The sequence below is a fragment of the Vitis riparia genome, chromosome 8 (genome assembly GCF_004353265.1).
Source record: "Vitis riparia cultivar Riparia Gloire de Montpellier isolate 1030 chromosome 8, EGFV_Vit.rip_1.0, whole genome shotgun sequence".
Lineage (NCBI taxonomy): Eukaryota > Viridiplantae > Streptophyta > Magnoliopsida > Vitales > Vitaceae > Vitis > Vitis riparia.
In genome coordinates, this window is record NC_048438.1 from 11,146,600 (window position 1) to 11,165,787 (window position 19,188).

The window sequence follows — 19,188 nt, forward strand, 5'->3', positions numbered from 1 at the left end:
CATACCAAAAGCAGAGAGAAAGAAGGACAACTGTCGATCCCACAATGACATCGTTGGGGCCAAGGCTTGATCAAGGTTTCTTCCATCTTCATCTTCATCATCTTCATCTCAGGTCTGGATTTTCCTTTTGAGAAATTCTCTGATTTTTTTGAAGATTTTTATATTTTTTTCATAAATTTTTGTCAGTTTTTCAAAGATATATTTTTTTTTGGGGGGGTATTTTTAAAGATTTTTTTTCTATATTTTCAAAGATTTTTTCTTGTAGCGATGGAGACCTTCACAAGGAAGGGATGCACTTGAGAACACAGAAGATGAATAACAAGCCTAATGAAAACACGGAGAACAACCCTTTTGTTTTTGTTCCGCAAATAGTGAAAAAACAGGCGAAACAGGTCTAAGATGTTCACCAAGAATAAAACAATACTAGATCACTAAACATGTTTTCTAATGATTTTGTTTCGGAAAACAGAAAACAGTTTTAAGAAATACTTCCCAAACAGACCCTTATATTAAGTTCGATGGACACCAAATCAGTACCCAAAGATTTTCCAAAACCTTGTTAAAAGAGTTAGGCTTTGGGTTCACCATATTTGTTCTCCTGAAGGACCTCATGCTTTCTGAAAAGATCACACAAAATGTAGGCATCAAAACCTTGGATAAATAGACATGGCAGTGCATATCTCCCTCAGCTATAAGAGTTACAAACCAAAACCCAGAAGCCATGTAGCACATTGGTCATAGCACTAATAGAATATGGAACGAGATAGCAAAACCATGTGCCATGTACATAACTCAATACGTCCATACATACAAAACCTGGGTTTCCTAGGTAGCTACTAGAGTTATAAACAAAAATATAGAAGCCATGTAGCATATACAACAGGGAGTTAATAGACATGAGACCCGGAAACAAAATAGGGAAACCACATAGTATAGCCGTTGGTATGTACATCGGATGTCAAAGTAGTCTAGTCAGACTTTACAGAACACAGGTTTCCCTAGGAAGAAGCTGCTAGTACCATCTTCCTTCACAAGTGTGTAATAATATATAGACAGAGTAGTTAAGAGGCATTGCTGGAAATAAGCTGCCTACCAAAAACCCTTGATAACAGTGTATTAGTCTGGACTTTCACAAAAAAGATCAGCAAAAGAACATAGAACTGCAAACCTTTTCATGCAACCTGGGGAGTTCGGGGACAGGGGGACCTCCAACAGAAGTCAAACTTCCATGGCTCGAAGATGTCTCCGAGGAGTCATCGAACTTCATGAACTGTGAAACCTGTGTAGCCGCCAGGTGTGCATAGCGAACTGGGGCGACTACAGGAAACACAACAATGGCAAATTTTAGACTCCAATAAAATAACTAGGTGTAACAATGCACTCCATTTTCATCAATGTTTCAAGATCAGGAAAATAGTCGGTTTCATGACATCTACAAGACTACAAAATGGTTTCATTGGCATAAAACTGATAACCTTCCAAACTACTTCCTCGCTTTTGGCAGGATGCAGGAAGAGAGTCAGTTGTTCAGTGTTGAAAGCATCATTTTAAATATCTAGCTATCAATAAAACGATACTCATTTCTCAGTAAAATTATTAAACTACCCAGGAACCTAAAAATTACTAGAATTTTAGCTCGTTGTTAGATAAGATGCCGAGGTGAGACAAACTAGATTACAAGATATTCAGGAACTGAATAGCTTTGGTTTTAACCAATTGAAATGTAAAGGAATATGCATTACCGATGGATATGGCAGTAGTGCTTCTCTGATACCTGCAAAATATAAAAGAGTTAGGTATCATAACAGCCCTAAATACTTTATAACAATACAGTATGATTAAGAATACTTACACATAGGACAGAGAATGGATGAGTTCTTGCATATCATCAGCTGAAAAGCCTATCTCGTCTAGAAGAACATGGTAATGTGTTGGTCTTGTTGTCCCCTACAAAATATAGATATTAAAAATAGAAATTAGTCAGATAAAAGCATGTATCCAACTCCAATAAGGAAAACATTTGCAAATCTCTGTTCAGGGTTGGCCCTGAAATATCACTTCGTCAAATCTTTCTGTTTGTTTAGGGGGTGGGAAGATGCCCATGTTTCTATCTTCATTAACTGTCAGCATGGTTGGATTGATCTCTTGGATATGTGCAAGGTCTTCTGCCCAAACCAACACAGGGTGCTTTGAATGGTGTAAAAACAACTCTCATGAGTGAAGCTGTGAAATGGAGAGAAGTTGCACTATGGAAATCCAAGCAACTGCCCAGAGGTATTACTAATGCTGTTTACATTGAAAAAGACCGATTTGCAAAATTCCCAACTGCCAAGTAGGGCATGGCTTATTTTTGTCCCAGTAAAAACACCAGCTTTATGTAAAAACTCACTATCATCCCTGCATGTGCGCACATGTAGAAATCGTTGTGCGTTGGATGACAGACTTTGCTGTCAATTACAGTTCCTGCAAATGACGAAGATGGAGTACACTTTGTCATCAGATGATATAACTCGTTTTTCACCAGAAGATGGGTTTTAAAGAAGCTAACCAGGAGGCACATTATCTTGAGACCCAGCTTGGAAGAATTTTGTGTGGTGATTTTTCTGGGCAATAATTATTGTGAATTTAGGAGTCCACTTCTCATCGAGGAACTTGCAAGCCTGCAAAAGAACAGGGAGGAAAACAAAAACATAACGTTTAAGACTGCAAGTGCCTGAGAGAAAAAAAAAATTAAAAAAATAACTTCAGCGCATGGGAGTATCCCAGGAAAACCTCAATAATTTGATCTAGCTCAATGTTCAAGACTTGGTTGAACTGCGATTCACTGACTCCATCCCTAAGTCCAACACATTAATACTCATCATAAATGGTTTTGAGCAATGTTAGAAGAAATTAATTTAACAAAAAAGGAAAAAAAAAAAAAAAAGTCATCAGATGGAAAGCAGTGATTCTTTTCAATTATCAACTTCTGAATGCTTCAGATTAAAACATCAAGACATAAACACAATAGAAAAATAAGGATTATATGGCGATGATGCTGTGGACAATAGTGATGACAATGCCGACAATGATGATGATGCAAAATTCAAATCCCAACCAAATGGGATGGACAAAAGCAATATAAGTAACTTTTGATTTTAGGAATATCATGCTGCTTTAATTAAGTATATTTAATTAATATAATAACTAAATGGTTACATATTAGGAATAGAACTCAATTTATCATTCTGATTTTAATTCATTATAGATGAATATTTAATTAATAATATGACTAATTGCTTACATATTATGAATACTTATTTTTTAATAGGCAAAGTTGAAATATAATTACCACCTAACAAAAGGGCATACAAAAGCATACACACTACATACGAAGGCACCAAAAGCCCAACAAAGCAAACGAATACACAAAAAACCAATGTTTTCAGAACTAGACCGAGCATTAAATCAAAAAAGTTATTGATTCACAGTTTACTAGTCGAATCGATGGTCGAACCAATGACGTCATATATATATATTTTATATGTTATTAGAATTAAAAATTATTACAAGAAATTAATATATATATATATATATATATATATATATATAATTAAATTTTTTAATAATATTTCATTTTTTTATATTTGATATATCAAATTAAATGATAAAGATAAATATAAATATATTAATATACTAAATTTTATTAAACGGAATAGGTATAATATTTAAACATAAAGGTGAAAAGAAAATTATAATATTAAATTTGATTACATATCTATATATTTTGTTATTTTAAAATTTTAAAAATTATTATATTAATTAATTTATATTAATTTCACATTATTATTAATAATTATTATAAAATAAATGTAGATATAAATATTTCTATTTGTTTAAATGGTTTATATGATAAAAATTTAAAACAAGGATATATACAATATATATATATATATATATTTACCCTCTCATGTAGTAATGTAGGTAAGTAGTTGAGTGGTCTCTTAGTCATTTTGATAGCCATAGCTCTCAAGATCAAATCTCCACAATGGTTAGTTTTCAAGTTTTCTTTTAATACAACCAAAACACTTGTCCCACATCGGAAGCTAACAGGTTCCAACTGTGATATAAATACCCGGGACATGTTTGCCATATTGTGAAAAACGTAGTTGGCTTGCAAGGAAGGGTGTTGGGCAAACAGCCCACCAGAATTCTGGTCAACCAGAAGTTGACCGGTTCATCCAAAACCGGACAATCAGTCCAGTTCGATGGTCCGACCGCCAGTTCAAAGCCAGTCTGACCTTGAATGGTCCAATTCGCAAGACCGAACCAAAGAGATCGCCGATCGATGGTCAGACCAATTAGACCGGCCAATCCGATCCGATTTTCAAAACAATACAAAAAACAACTCCCTCCTCGACTTACTTAGAGTTCAGTCAATCCATAAAGTCTATCATAGACAATGAACAAGCTCTATGCACACTCTAACCTTCTACAAAAAATTAAACATAAAAGATTATCAAATTGCCTGATTCAATTCTTCGTTGTTATATCAAATGCTCTCCCATTACTCTCCTTCCACATGGCCCATATAAGTATAAAGAAGTAGCTCTCTAGGCTTTCTTCCTCTTCTTCCCAACAAAGGATCCATGTCATCTCAAAAGGAGATCTTCACTAAGGAGTGCATCACCTACTCTATTTCAAATATAACATAAATTAGCTACCACAACATGACTACTTTCAAGTGGTGTAGGGATATATATATAGATACCTTCCAGCATATCAAAAAATTTGCGTTTATGTGTGTTGTAATTATAAGAAATATCTTGGTTATTATTTACTTGTAATGGTGATCCATAAATATATGAGTCATTCTTATCTTCATAATTAATATATTTATATGATAAAAGGTCATATCTATAGTGTTTTTTAAAATTTTCTTTTTGATTCGTTAATGAGTCTGCTTCATAATCATTTTGTTTGTTGTAATGAATTAATTGATCTTTTTGAGATAAATCCCATTTGCTTAAATCTTTATTTTGATTTTGAGCCACACAATGTTGATTTACTCTATTTCGCCACTTTTGTGGTACTAATCTAGACCATATAATCGGAGATAAATATTTATATTGATAATGACCTCTTAACCAGTTCTTCCATTGATTCATTCCAGAATTACGAAGTTTCTTATGTCTTAATTCGTAATGAAATATTTCGTGTGCTCCAAAACCAAAATAATCTTTTCTTTCGTTCTTAAGAAAAAGAGATGTTCCGTTATATTGAAGGACAGATCTTAACTTATACAAGTTAATAACTTGGGTTTGTGATAATTTGTAAAATACATATGCTTGTGACAAGGAGGATAAGTCACAAAAAATCTGTGAACTCTTATTACTAATACTAGAAACTGACCTTTATATACTCCACAAATCGACCATGCTTGCAATTTCCTAAAAAAGGTCTCCACTTCTCCCATTACTCCCCCCTTCCAAATGGTCCAAAAAATATGAATCTATTTTGTGAACCTAAAGTTCCCAACAATCCCCCTCCCCTCCCTACTCACACACCTAGGCTACTCGCATCTTTGGTGGTGGTTATTGAGAACAATGTAGAAAAAACCACTCCCAAGGGTAAGTCATCGCACCAACTATTCTTCCAAAATTTCACCTTTTGTCCATCTACCACCCTAAAACTAGCTCTACTATTGAAGGCCTCCCACCTCTTTTGATTGCTTTCCACACACTCACCCCCCGCCCTTCCCTCACTCTTATAGAGCACCATTCCTCATGCTTCCCTATAATCATCCACTTTGAGAGGGATTCACTCACATTACCGAATCTTCAACACTATTTGCAAAAAAAGCGCTATTAAAAATTGACAAACTTCTAATACCCAAGCCACCCTCCTCATATCCATGCAAATTGTCAACTAATTCACCAAATGTCATTTTCTCTAAAGAGCTCCTCCCCTTGAATCAAAATTTCTTTGGATCCTTTCCAACCTTAAAACTACTTTTATCGATATGACAAATAAAGACATAAGGTAAATTGGTAAGCTAGATAGAGTGTTTTTTTATAAGGGTTAACATTCCTCCTTTTGATAGGTATCTTATCTTCCACATAGTGAGATGATTCTAAAATCTTTCTTCCACCACATTCCAAACCCAGATTGATCTAAAAAGTGCTCTCAGTGAAAGACCTAAATAAAGTAAGGAGGATACCCACTTTACAACCTAGAACCTTAGCTAAGGTATGTACATTAGCAACCTCCCTAGCTAGGATAAACTTGATTTTCTCTAGATTGATTTTTAACTCTAAGGCTAAAATTGCCTTAAACCACATGAATACCAAGCTCAAATACTTCATATGCTTCTTATTAGCATTATAGAGAATAAAAGTATCATTGACAAATAATAGGTGGGACACCTCCATTCCCTCTCCTCTACCATTAACTAAAGACCCTATGATGAAGCCCCCTTCCTTTGCCTAATTCAAAATAAAGGAGAACCCTTGACATGATCATACCCCTTCTCAATCTCTAGCTTATATATGACCTAACTATCGGTGCTTGGAATTGAATCCCATTCTTTTCCAAGACCACCAGTAAGATGCCTCATTTGACATGATCATACACCTTCTCAATATCCAACTTATATATGACCCCAGTGTTGGTGCTTTTCAACCTTGAGTTAATGGCTTATTTACTATGCAAACAGTATCAAAAATTTGTTTGCCTCCACAAACACATGCAGCAAAACCACTTTTCCATTACTTTATATAGTTTCCCACCAAATTGATGGGTTTAAAATCTCTTAAATCTTTTGCACCCCCTTTTTTGGAACTAACATTATAAACATGGCATTTAAGCTTCTTTTGAAAGAGCCTAACTCATAGAACTTTGCAAAAAAACTTTATTACCTCACTTTCCATAAAGTCTCAACAAAATTACCAAAATGCCATGGAGAAGCATTAGCCCAAGGGGTTTATCCCCACACAAACTAGAGGACTGAAAAAACCTCAAAAAATGGTATCTCTAGGGAACTTGAATCCTCTCTACCCAAAGTTTCATAAGTAATTCCATTGATGTTCGGTCTCTACTCCCCCAACTGAAAAAGAAGGCTATGCAAAGCATTTGTCACCCCCTCCTTTATGTTTATATCCTGAGATAACATTAGTTTCTTCTTCTACAAGCATTGGACATTTTATGAAATAACTTTACGTGTTTATCACCTTCTTTAAGCCATAATTATCTTTATTTTTGCCTACACAAGACTTCTTCCATTGTCGCCCACTTTCTAAAAGAGAGGCTTCCTTTTCCTTAGCATCCTAGAACCCAATTCGAATGAGAGTTGCAACTTTATTTAGTACTGACATTCTTAAAGCCACATCAATGCATAAGGGTGATTCAGGTTTTTTACTCATTTCACACCTTATCAAGGTGATACAACTCATCCAAGTCATACTGATCTCAACAAAGTCATATCTGACTCGGCCATTACTTTGAACACTACCTCCAAGGTACAACAATCAACTGCCAACAACGATGCACTTCAATAACTACAGCAACACAACTCTTCCAAAGTGTTTCTACAAATAGAAGTCACACAAAGTGATCAATAAAGAGTGACACATTGCTATCTAAGGTCTTCATTACTGCAATATGGGGGCTCTTTTTTTCCCCCTCTCAAATCAAATTGGCATACTCTAAATGGAAAAAAAAAAAAAAAAAAGATGATGATGTCTAGGGATAGAAATTAGTAACTAAGAACTCTTCTCAAACTAATCCAACTGGAAAAATAATAATAAAAGAAACCCAAAATAGGTTTAAAAAAATGGAACAAAAAGTCGGACTCCAAGGAGGTTCCCCCCTAGGTGTTTGATGGATGCAAACGTGTCCTGTTAGATGGTTTACAACCTAGGCCTCCCTAAAATCTCACTAGATGGGCTTCAACATGGCGCATGTGTGGACCTCCAATTTCTCTCAATAACAAACCCATAAGGCATAAAAAGTGAGTTTCAATATAAACCACCTTTTGGTTCCCATCTTTTCCCACGTGGAACAAGGGGACTTCAAGCAATCTTCCTATATATTATTAGTTGCAAAGAGCACTTTTCAAGTTCCAAATGGATTCCAATATATTGACAATTTTTTCTTGGTGAGGGACAATTTCTTCCTTCTTTTTGGGTTCTTTTGAACATTATGATTGACAGACTAGAATAACAAATGTCAAGATTGTTCATCATCTCATTCAATCAAGTTCAATACCATTCAAGAAGGTCCCTTACTGTCAAGGCAATGTGCAGAAACAAATACCATTAGAACATACAAGCGTTATGCCATAAAGCTGTTCCAGAGAGCTTCTTGTTGTTTATGAATCAAATAGTCTATTTAGAAACAAAAAATATAAAAGAAATCATATAATGCTGACATAAGAAGATTTGCATGGTTGGGAAATATTTTCATCTCCCCTGTGGACATGAAAAATTTGTCATCTTTGAAAACACATCACAATGCTTCTTTTGCCTCACCACTCCTAACAATCTGAAATTAGTTTACGCCTTCTGCCCAGAGAATATATCTCTATACATAAACCTTATAATTGTTAGACTACCAATTTCCCCAACAGCCTAAATTTATTAAGGAGTTCGTGAGCTGTAAACTCATTGGTTTTTGTTAGTGAGGCTCATAATTCATGAGTTTTACGCTTATCTGGTCAAGCCAAGGCAAGTTCCAGTGCCTCTTCATAAACAAGATTACAAAAAATATCCAAGCCAAAATGATAAAGGATGAAGAAACTTCCTGTTTGGAAATAAAATAATAATTAATTGGTTGGGTTCTTACTGAGGGAGGGAGTCATCTTTTGTTCTCCTTGTCCTTTTTTGGTGCCTTTTGGCAACCGTTGCATATATCCTATGTACCTTGGTGTGCCGATTTGGTGCTTTATTAATATTATTTGCATTTACCTATTCAAAAATATTAATAATAATAAACAATAATAATAATATACCTGAAAATGATTATTTGAGTGGGCTTTGTTTGCCCTGAACTCACATAAAAGTCCAACAGTAGCTCCCTGAAATTAAAGGCAGAGACGTTCAGCAATCCATAATATCTAGCAGGATAAGAAACTTAGAACGCTCAGTTCAAATCAAAATAGGAAATAAGGATCGAACCTGACAATGCCTAAATCTTTATCATCTGATACTGGCTTAAAAAGCGAATCTATCATTTCAACTTTCGGTGACTGTGTACGAACAGAAGCTCTGTAACGAGAGATCAGTGGCCAACACCTAGAACTCACAACCTAAGAATTAAAAACAAATATGTTATCACAAAATTCAAAACAACCACAGATTGATAAGTAAATAATTAAATAACTATCACTCCTGGAAACATAAGACTACAATTTCTGGAAGGAAAAAATTGGGGGATAGAAGCTACATGTAAGACCATAAGACTACAAAGAGAAGGTGTCGTACAGCAGCAACAGATGGAATATCAGATTGGCCAGGGGAGCCATGTGACACATCCATTCCAAAGATTATGGTAGGAACCTTGGAAACCAAGGGTATATTTCTTGATGGTTCAATGGCTAACAGAGAATTCAAACCACCAAGCTGTAGAGACATGAAAAAAGAGGAAGTTAAACAAATAGGAAGATAAGCAGAAGAACAAATGCAAAGAAAATAAGAAACTAGAACAGCACAAATGCGAGGCAAACACATTACTTTGGCATTGATCTTCAAAAGTACATTCATGATATACTGATCATTAACTCTAGTAGGTGCAAGGCATTGATTAAAAATTCCAAATTCTGCAAGGCACTTCCTTTTCCATGGACCTTAAGATCAAACTAAATAAATTATTAAATATATTAATAAAATACAACAGTATGAATTAAAAATAAATTATAATTAGCCAACCATATATGTCAGAGTTCTTCCTATCAGGAAGAAGGCAGACAATAAAATGGGGAGGACCATCAGGCAATTGTGGCTTCATTTGTTCAAACATCTTCTCCACGCGAACCATAGGTGGAGCTCGTCTAAATTGAGGATTCTCTTCAAAAACATCTATTGGGGGATCTATGAACTACAAGAGAGAGAGAAAAACATAATGAAATCATAAACCACATGGCTTAGGCACTGGATTCCATGGTGAAGTCAGCATACAGGACATTGATAGAACTTACAATTCCTTTCGTTTCTCCAAACCTGGCTATATCTCTACATAGACCCTTTGTATCACAGCGAGCAGAGAAGTTTACAGCAGCCCAATTCTTGATTTTTGAAGGTTCAGCAAGTTTCTATACAACAAACAAATTTCAGTCAGAATTCTAGTAGTATCAAGATTTAAATGAGCAGAAATTATCCATAGCACCTTATTGTTGAAGCTCCACCGCCCATTTCTAGCAATAAGATCTTCTCCATTTCCTGCCTTTAACTGCCAAATACGACAATTATGGAGAAGTTTATAACCATGGACCTTTATAAGGCACAACAATTAACATTATGGAAAACAAAGAAAATTACATGAAAACCATAAAGAAAAAAAGGTAAAAAAAAAATGAATTGACTTATTGAGAAATGCAATACCCTTGGGGCTGAAAGAACGCGACCTTCAACTTGAGTAAATTGAGTACTGATTGAAATGCCACAAGAACGCAGCAATGAATCAGCCTCGTAATTGTTGCTTTTCATGACCTGCCACAAACCCCAGAGGTAAATCCCAGACACAGAACATATATATAAATTCAGTTCAAAATACTGGGGATAAACCTACATCAGTTAAGATCGTCATCTTCTCTTGGGGCTTTTGTCTTGATCTTTCTACCAAGGTGGACCTTTGATGAACAGTTAATGCCTTCGTATAGCGTTGTAAAGAAACCAAAAAACAAAGCTGGATACAAACCAGAACCAAGCTCACTGACCATATACCACCAAGCAAGCTCACAAGAAGCTGCATGACCATATTAAAATTCTAATTCAAAAATTATGTCACCTCAATAGGCAAGTAAGTAGGCCTTTTTGGTTTCCCAACATTGATGCAAGGTAAGTCTCCAGAATACCGCAACTCTATCTGGCGATAGTTAACAAAATAATCATAAACCGTCACTTCTATACTTTCAGCATCATCATTTCCATTTTTTCCCCTATTTTTTAGGGTGAACCTACAACAAGGCAAAGAAAAAAGAAGAGCAATAAAAAACCCTAAAATACATCAACAGGAAAACTAAAGCAGTTTATCAGCTTAACCATAGTAAAAGAGAGGATAACATGAAGAGAGAAATGACTTACATCTGCTCTTTGCAAGGACTTTCACTCAGTCCAACAATTCTGTACTCTGAATTAGAAGGTTTTACCTTTATCCTTAAATTTTTGAGAGTCCGTTTAGCCTGTCAAGGAAAAACTATGGCATTCAGAAAATCTGGAAGAGATCTCACAGGTTTGGTAATAGTTTACTACCACAATGCCACAGAGCACAGAATTTGATACCTTTGACCAGTCGAGCTGGAATGGATCTCGTGCATTTTGGTTTGCAATGAGAAAATCAACAAGCGGTCCAGGCTGTATGATTGTAGTAGTGGACCCATCTGCAGTTAACAAAAAAATGGTGATAGGTAAAATGTTATGCAGTTGGGGGAAAAAAACCTTGTATATAAATTAGGTAGCATACTTACCAACATTTAGAGATAAACCACCTTGTGTGGCTCGAAAACTGGAATGAAACCCTCTGCATCCAAGGACACCGCCTCCCAAGTCTGTAAAATTCCTTGAGTTATCATGAAAGAATGATTGACGGACAAGAAGGCAGCCCCTGTAGGAAAAAATCCAATTAGAATGGCCAATAACAGAAAAATAAGCTAGAAAGAAACAAGGATAATTTTGAAGTTACTGTTTTGCTGCATGCTGCCTCAAAATTATGTCTAAGACTCTGATGGCTTCTTGAGAATTCTCTGATTCTTGACCACGTAATGCGCTTGCAATGGCCTGCATTGGGATTTTGGCAGCAAAACTTATCTCTACTTTAAATGTTTTAGACTGGGATGCACGCCTTGGCCTCTTTCGGTCACCCCCATTTGGACTTCCATTGACATCAGGGCTGCCATTTCTAGTATTTCTAGATACAACATTGCTCCCACCAAGTTAATGTCCCATGCCAAGTGATACTGTAAATCACATGCACTATTGTTTAAAGAACCCATGCAAATTACCTATTTGAAGAGACGCTATCGAGCACAACAGTGAATTCCAGTTTGTTGTGTGGGAGGGCCCCAACCGTGAATAAGCTCTTCTCCCCATCATAAGCAAAATCCTTCCCAGACAGCTCAGTGTCATAAGTCTCGTGAACTTTATCCATTATTTTTCTTCCAACACCCTTCATTTCAACAGGCCGGCCATCTTCATATGACAAGGCTACCTGTCCCAGCAAAGGAGAAATCCATCAGTATTACAAAAAAAAAAAACACCCGTGAAAAGACACAAACAAACAGAAAGACTTACGCTGTAGTGAAAGAAGTGGCCACTAGCATTAGTAACACCAACTTTAAAATGGTTCGTTAGGAGTGATATTTTTTGTCCTTTAGATCCAAAACCACGCCTAGACATCGGGAAACGCTTTGGCTTTGTTGTTTTCTTCACCGACTCAGATGCATGTTCTGGTTTTACTTGTATGCCAACTCCATCATGAGGAATCACAGATGGAGGTGGTGGCAGAACCTCCTCTGTGACCTCCGTTGTGTCCGAAGGCTCCATTTCAAATGCCTAAAGCAAAGATAAATAAGTAACAATAATAAACTAGCAAAGCTAAGATCACAAGACCACCTTGTTAAAACTAAAATCCCGTAGCAACCAAATTGTTCTAGTGAATCCTTTACCTATAGGCTATAAGAGGCAACAAACATAACCAAACCATAAACTAAACAATAAAACAATGCTACTCATCAATTATGCCAGAAATCTATTTTAATTGGGTACTCAAAATCACCCATTAAGCTGTTTTTTCTTTTCAAGAAAGAAATAACGATAAAATACAGCACTCAAAAACAATGAGGCCAACCAACTCCAAGTTCTCCATCAAGTCATCAAGAGGCTCAAGCCAAAAACACACACAAGCACATGAAAAGAAGAGCCCATTTGAGAGTTATTTTAAAAAGGGTGTAAAAACATTTCCTAATGCTTGAAAGCACTTTTTAAAATTACTTTTCAAAATTGGAGAATCATTGGACAATCACTTGATCCATGATTCTTCCAAAAATCACCTTTTTTTTTATTTAATAATATTACCAAAAAAATTATCAAAGCAATTTTTTTAGTGTATATCCATTCTCTTTGATTTCAAAAGCATTTTAAAAACATTTTCAAAAGCATGAAAATGTTTTAAACATAATGACTCCCAAATGGGCTTAAAATTTCACATACAATATTCATTTGAGGTTGAAATTTGGTACACAACATTCACTAGTTGCAAATTCAACATAGCATGCAAAAAGCACTGAGGATGGTTTGTTCTAGAACAGAAGAATAACCACAAACAACCTCCTGGAATATTCCTGAAATATCTAGGATGACTAGGAATAGGTTCAGGATGGCAAAACTGTGATTTCTTTAAAAGAAAGGGGTCATTTGATAATCCAGCCAGTATAGCAACTCCAAATAAATGAAAAGGGAAATCTTATTTGCACTCGCCTTCCCTCCATTCCACATCTCATTTTTTTTATTTTTAAAGACAAACCCATTTGTGAAATTACCATTTTTACCCTCTTCATCCTCACGAAGAGGCAAAACAAAAACAAAAACAACGAATGACCCATGCGGGCTTTTTAGTTTTTTCTAAATTGAAGTAGACGATGGGTTTAGGGTTGGGAAGGGCAGGAACTGAGACATGGAAGGAGAAGGAATTAGGGCTTTTGGAAAGGGGTGGGTGGGGTTGAAGAAGAGGGCAATTTGGTAAAGTCACATATCCTTCTTTCTTCTTTTTTTTAAGGAGAGTTTATGTTATGTTTGTTTAGTCCAAAAGGGTTCTGGAACTCCCCAAACCCCGTTGACCATGTGTACGGACACACAAATGCCCTTAAGATCTAACACATGATTAAGAATAATTAATTAATTAATTATAATTTTAAAAAAATTCAAAACCCCACGATTGCAGAGAATTATAGCAACATTGTACAGGGCTCAATCAGACCCAACTGCTCAAGCACCGTTTGGTTCTCGGGAAAAAAGAAACCTAGAAACAGTAAAGGAAAATGCCTCAAAAAGTCTCCCCATGCAGCATTTTCCTTTCCCCTCACTGTCCCAGACCCAAAAACGAAATGGACAAAAAAGGAAAGTAACACGCACCTAGCCGAGGAACGCTCACCAGAAAATCAGGGAGAACCAGTCAAACCCCACTCCACCTTCTTCTTCTTCTCCTCCTTCTCGGCTTGAAAAGTAGAGAGAGAATTGAAGAAACCCTAGAAGGGAAAGAGCAGTTTTAAATGTTCAAAACACCTGTATGGCCCGCAGTGAAGAGAGAGAAGAAGAGATAAAAATAAATAAAGACTCCTCTTCTTTTAGTTTTTTTGAGAGAATGGAAAAGACAGCGGTTATTATAATAAGGTCACATGCTCACTCTCTCCAACACAAGACCAAGAGAGACGAGAAGGCGCCGGCTGTCCCACGTCCGACATTGGATAATTACGTGCGGACCATTAAATCCTATTGTGGGCGAAGTGGCAAACTCCCTAACTTCTCCACTCGGGCAGTTAACAATGTTTCATTTCCTTTGCCTCCAAACACCTCGTTTTCTCTACCTCCAAACACCCGCCTCCCCCCACACATTACTTACAATGGTCATTGTCAATGCATTAGCACTGCACCATTTTCAATGCATTAATATCAATGGTCATTGTCAGAGTCACTATGGTCACAACAATCCCCTGAGAGCCTCCATTAATTCACTGGAATCAACTACTTTCATCTCTATGTCTCTACGGTTTCCACTCTTTGAGTTGAAAAATAGCACCCTCTTTGACATCCCCTCTTTTAAATTTTTTTTTTAATTTTATTAAAAATAAATATATTTTATAAATAAAAAATTATAAATATTTATAATTTATTTTTATGAAAATTAATATTTTATTTATATTTAAAATTTTGAAAATGAAAAAAAAAATCAAATAAAATAAGTTTTTATTTGAAATTACTAGTTAAAAATCATGTTCATGTGAACAGATAAATTTTTATTTTTGAACGAATTTTTTATAAATATTAAAAGTTTAAAAAAGATAAATTTTATTTTAAATTTATGATGTTTTGATACCGATGCTTATTATCATAATATATTCAATTATTTTTTAAAAAATAATAATTCTCTACGTTCTCTTATTTGATTACGTAATAATAATACTTAATTTTGTTAAATTCATATATTTGTGATAATAAATAATTATATATAATATCTAATTTTTTTAATATTTAATGAATCTTTGAATGGATTAAAAAATATATGTTTTATTTCAAAATTCATGACTTTTATTTGTTCAAATAATACTAATATTTATAAAAGATATTAATAAAGTGAGAAAAAATTAATATTCTTGTACTTTGATAATAATTAAATTAGTTGTAAATTTATATTTAAAATATATTTTTAAAAATATATTATAAAAAATTGAAATTAAAAGACTAACTCTTGGTATTACAATAAATTCATATTCATGTTTTGTTCAATAAATAAATTTATATTTATATGTATTTATAATTAAAAAATTAATAATAAATTTCTATTTATATATTTTTTATACTAAATGGATTAATAATACATTCATATTCATGCATTTTTTTAATAGTTTTAAAAATATAAATTCTATTTTAATTTTATGATTTTCATTGACTACATAATATTAATACTTATTAATTCACATATGATAAAGTTACAAAAAAACATGTGACAAAGGCATAAAATATGTGACTAAAGTATATAAAATGTGACCAAAGTATTGAGGTACAAAAAAAAGTGACTTAAGTATTAAAATATGAAAAATGTTATATAGATACAAATGATGTAATTAAGATATAAAAAATATTCTCAATATGTTAAAATACGAAAAATATCACCTAGATACAAAGAATATTACTAGTATATAAAAAGTACAACTAAAATGAGAAATACGTGACTAAATAACTAAGATATGAATAATATAACTCATATGCAAACAAGTTTACTAAGATGAAAATTTTTTCCCGAGATATGCAAAATATGACTGAGCTACTAAGATATAAATAATGTGATCAAAATCAATATAGGTACAAAAAATATGACTTAGGTATGTAGAATGTAATTAAATTATAAAAAAATATGATCAAAGCATGAAAAAATATGTCAAAGGTATAAGGAATGTGACAATGGTGCATAGATACATAATTTGTGATTTGGTATCAAAGTATAACTAAAGTATATAAGTATGAAGAATATAAAAGAAAAAAATTATTATTATCTAATATAATTTTTTTTTGACATATACATATATATTCACATAAAATAAATAAAAAATGTTACATCAAGCTAATGAAACCTTCACCTTTGTTATATTTTCTTCAATACCGAAATGAAAGTCCTCTTTAGCAAACTAATTACGTTACAAAAATCTTTGAATTTTCACTCTCCTTAGAAAAATATTCAATAAAAAAGATAAATAAATAAATTTTGGTGTTTGCTCTAATCTATTAAGTTTTGATAAATGTTAGATATATTTAATTATTTTCATCTTAATTATTTTTTATTTATCAAGTTATAAAAATATATAAAAAATCCTCATCAAAAATAATAATTAACCAATTAAAAAAAAGTTGTAAAGTTTTTATAAGCCAAACTCATTTAAACTTTTTCTTGTTGCATTTAGTTTTTTAATTGGTTTTTATTTTATCTTTTCATATACACGTACAGATTATTAGGGCAATCATGTGGTATGGAACTTAAGAATTAACTTCGATACCCAAGTTTGACCCCTTTAAAATATCAAAAAACCATCCAAATATAATGTTTATAATCTCTATAAGAATTAACTTCATATTTAAAGCTCTCAAGATGAATTAAGAGTTAGAGGGGAGCTCTCAAAAGAATATCCAAAACTTCTTCAAATCTTCGAGTAAGACTTTAACAAATCTTCAATTTTTTCACAATGTCTCTAAATTGTCAATATATTCAAAGTCTTAAGTTTTAAACTTTAAGATCAAAATCTATAAAATACCTCCTCAAACTAAGATTAAGTTGCTCAAGCCCTCTATTAATATTGTTGCAATTAAGTTAAAACCTAAGTCACATCATAGCTCAAGTCATACCAAGGCCCAAATCACACCAAGGTCAAAGTCGAACTAAGGTCCAAAGCACCCTGAAAGCACTTGAAGCATAAGTTGTGCCAAGGTCCAAATTATGCCAAGAGCCAAGTCAAATAATAATATAAAAAAATCAAACTAAATGAAGAAAAGACCCAAATTAATATCAACCCTTTTAAGATCGAGCTTCTTTAAACCCTTTATTAATAACTAGAAAATAAGAAAGTTAAAAAAAAAAATGAAGATTGTACATGCACCATTTTTCAAATCAATAAAAGTATCGTTTGATCACATATAATTTTTTATAAGATAAATCAATATATACAAATTTTTAGCATGCTTGATGGGACAATCTTTACCTGTCATCTCTCCATTCATCAAATCAAAGATCTAAACTATATAAAGTTTAAGAAAAGTTTATTTATAAAGTAAAAGAGTTAAATCTACTTTATTTGCTTCTAGTAAGGTCATCACCTTCAAAATAAGTTTTGGTTTTATAGTCCCGAGAATAATAAACATTACTTTTCAATATCAAAACCTTCTTTCGAAGTTAACTACATGTTTTGAAATGACTTTGCTAAAAAAAATTGTTGCTTTCTTTAACCTTGTCGGGAAAGGAGTAATAGGAATGCAAGAGTATGGCCCTCTCCAACCATCTTTTCTCAAAAAAAATATAAATAAATAAATAAAAATCTTCAAGTCACATACACTTGCCCAACTGAGAAGAAAATAAGCATGATATCATATCCATATCTGCATCTTCACTTAGATCTACACAATCATATTTTATTGATTCAATAATATTTTATTGAATAATATTATTATTTTACAATAATATTTTATTGAAAAGCAAGTTACGAGATTGATTAGGGTTATTAAAGAATTTTAAAAACACAATCATAGCAGAATGTCAGGACCACTGCATTTTTTTATGAGGGTCAAACTTGTATTAGTAGAACCAACAAATGACACCACACATTCATCTCAAGATGATTTCCCACGACAACCTTAATGGAAGACAGTCTTTTTGAAAATTTATTATGAAAACAATTTACTTTTTAAAATAAATTTTGAATGTTTTCGATTGCTTTTGGTATAGTGTTTGAAGAACAATAAAAAATGCTTTAAAACTTTTATATTATGAGTAAGTGGATAGTGCATTCATGAAGAAAAAACCAAAAAAAAAAAAATGAACAAAATTTTGTTGTTTCAAAAAATTGAGAACCATTTTGAAAACCTGTTATTAAAAATTGTTTTTTTAAAACATTCTCAAACAACCCTCAAATTCCCAAAAAGCTAAATTCCCACAGCTCATTTTCAATGTCAACCATAATCAAGTCATAAACATCTCAATAAATATGAAGGTATGGGATTGTGGAAGAATTTCATCTAATTTTGTTGTCAAGAATTTTTCAACTTTCTTCCTAAATTGAACATTTAAATTAAAGTTTTTTTTTATTGGACATGTAAATGAGATTAAGAGTATATTTAAGGGTGATTTTAGAAAACATTTCTAATATTTTTAATATTTGAACGATAAATTTTTTCAAATATTAGAAATATTAAAAACGTTTCATAGAATTACTGTCAAACAAACTCTAAAAGTTCATTTTATAGTGATTTTAGGAAATGTTTTTTTTAAAAAAAATTATTTTCTAAAAAAAAAAAATAATGTTAGCCCAATTAAGGAAATAATTTTAAACATCTGAAAAATCATTTGTAATATTGAAAAATCACTTATAATGTTTTTTGAAGAAACATATGACAAAACACTACTTAATGTACTCTAAGAGTATGTTTAAGAGTGTTTTTATTCAAAATACTATAAATAAAAGGGTTTTCCCTTTAAGTGTTTTTACGATAATTATCTATCAAGTTATTTTTTTTAAAA

The 19,188-nt window shown here is 33.0% G+C and overlaps 1 protein-coding gene across 3 annotated transcripts; it reads right to left on the reverse strand.

Moving 5' to 3' along the window:
- Window positions 1-754: 754 nt before the first annotated feature.
- Window positions 755-14,540, reverse strand: LOC117920255 (protein argonaute 4A-like). 3 transcript variants are annotated; one of them, XM_034837686.1, is made up of 23 exons: window positions 14,341-14,538; window positions 12,483-12,743; window positions 12,194-12,399; window positions 11,875-12,099; window positions 11,660-11,796; window positions 11,475-11,572; window positions 11,277-11,374; window positions 10,981-11,149; window positions 10,762-10,878; window positions 10,575-10,682; window positions 10,360-10,422; window positions 10,172-10,285; window positions 9,903-10,071; window positions 9,708-9,820; window positions 9,459-9,596; window positions 9,153-9,283; window positions 8,987-9,052; window positions 2,773-2,836; window positions 2,549-2,660; window positions 2,390-2,463; window positions 1,853-1,947; window positions 1,743-1,774; window positions 755-1,317 (listed from the first exon to the last, which is right to left on the reverse strand). In XM_034837686.1, the coding sequence occupies exons 2-23, from the start codon at window positions 12,732-12,734 to the stop codon at window positions 1,142-1,144; spliced, it is 2,757 nt and encodes a 918-aa protein (XP_034693577.1). In that variant the 5' UTR covers window positions 12,735-12,743; window positions 14,341-14,538; the 3' UTR covers window positions 755-1,141. The 3 variants fall into 3 exon arrangements, 2 of the variants coding, with proteins under 2 accessions (XP_034693577.1, XP_034693576.1); XM_034837685.1 differs by having other exon boundaries at window positions 14,322-14,537; XR_004652225.1 differs by lacking the exons at window positions 755-1,317; window positions 1,743-1,774; window positions 1,853-1,947; window positions 2,773-2,836 and having other exon boundaries at window positions 2,439-2,463; window positions 14,322-14,540.
- Window positions 14,541-19,188: the final 4,648 nt, after the last annotated feature.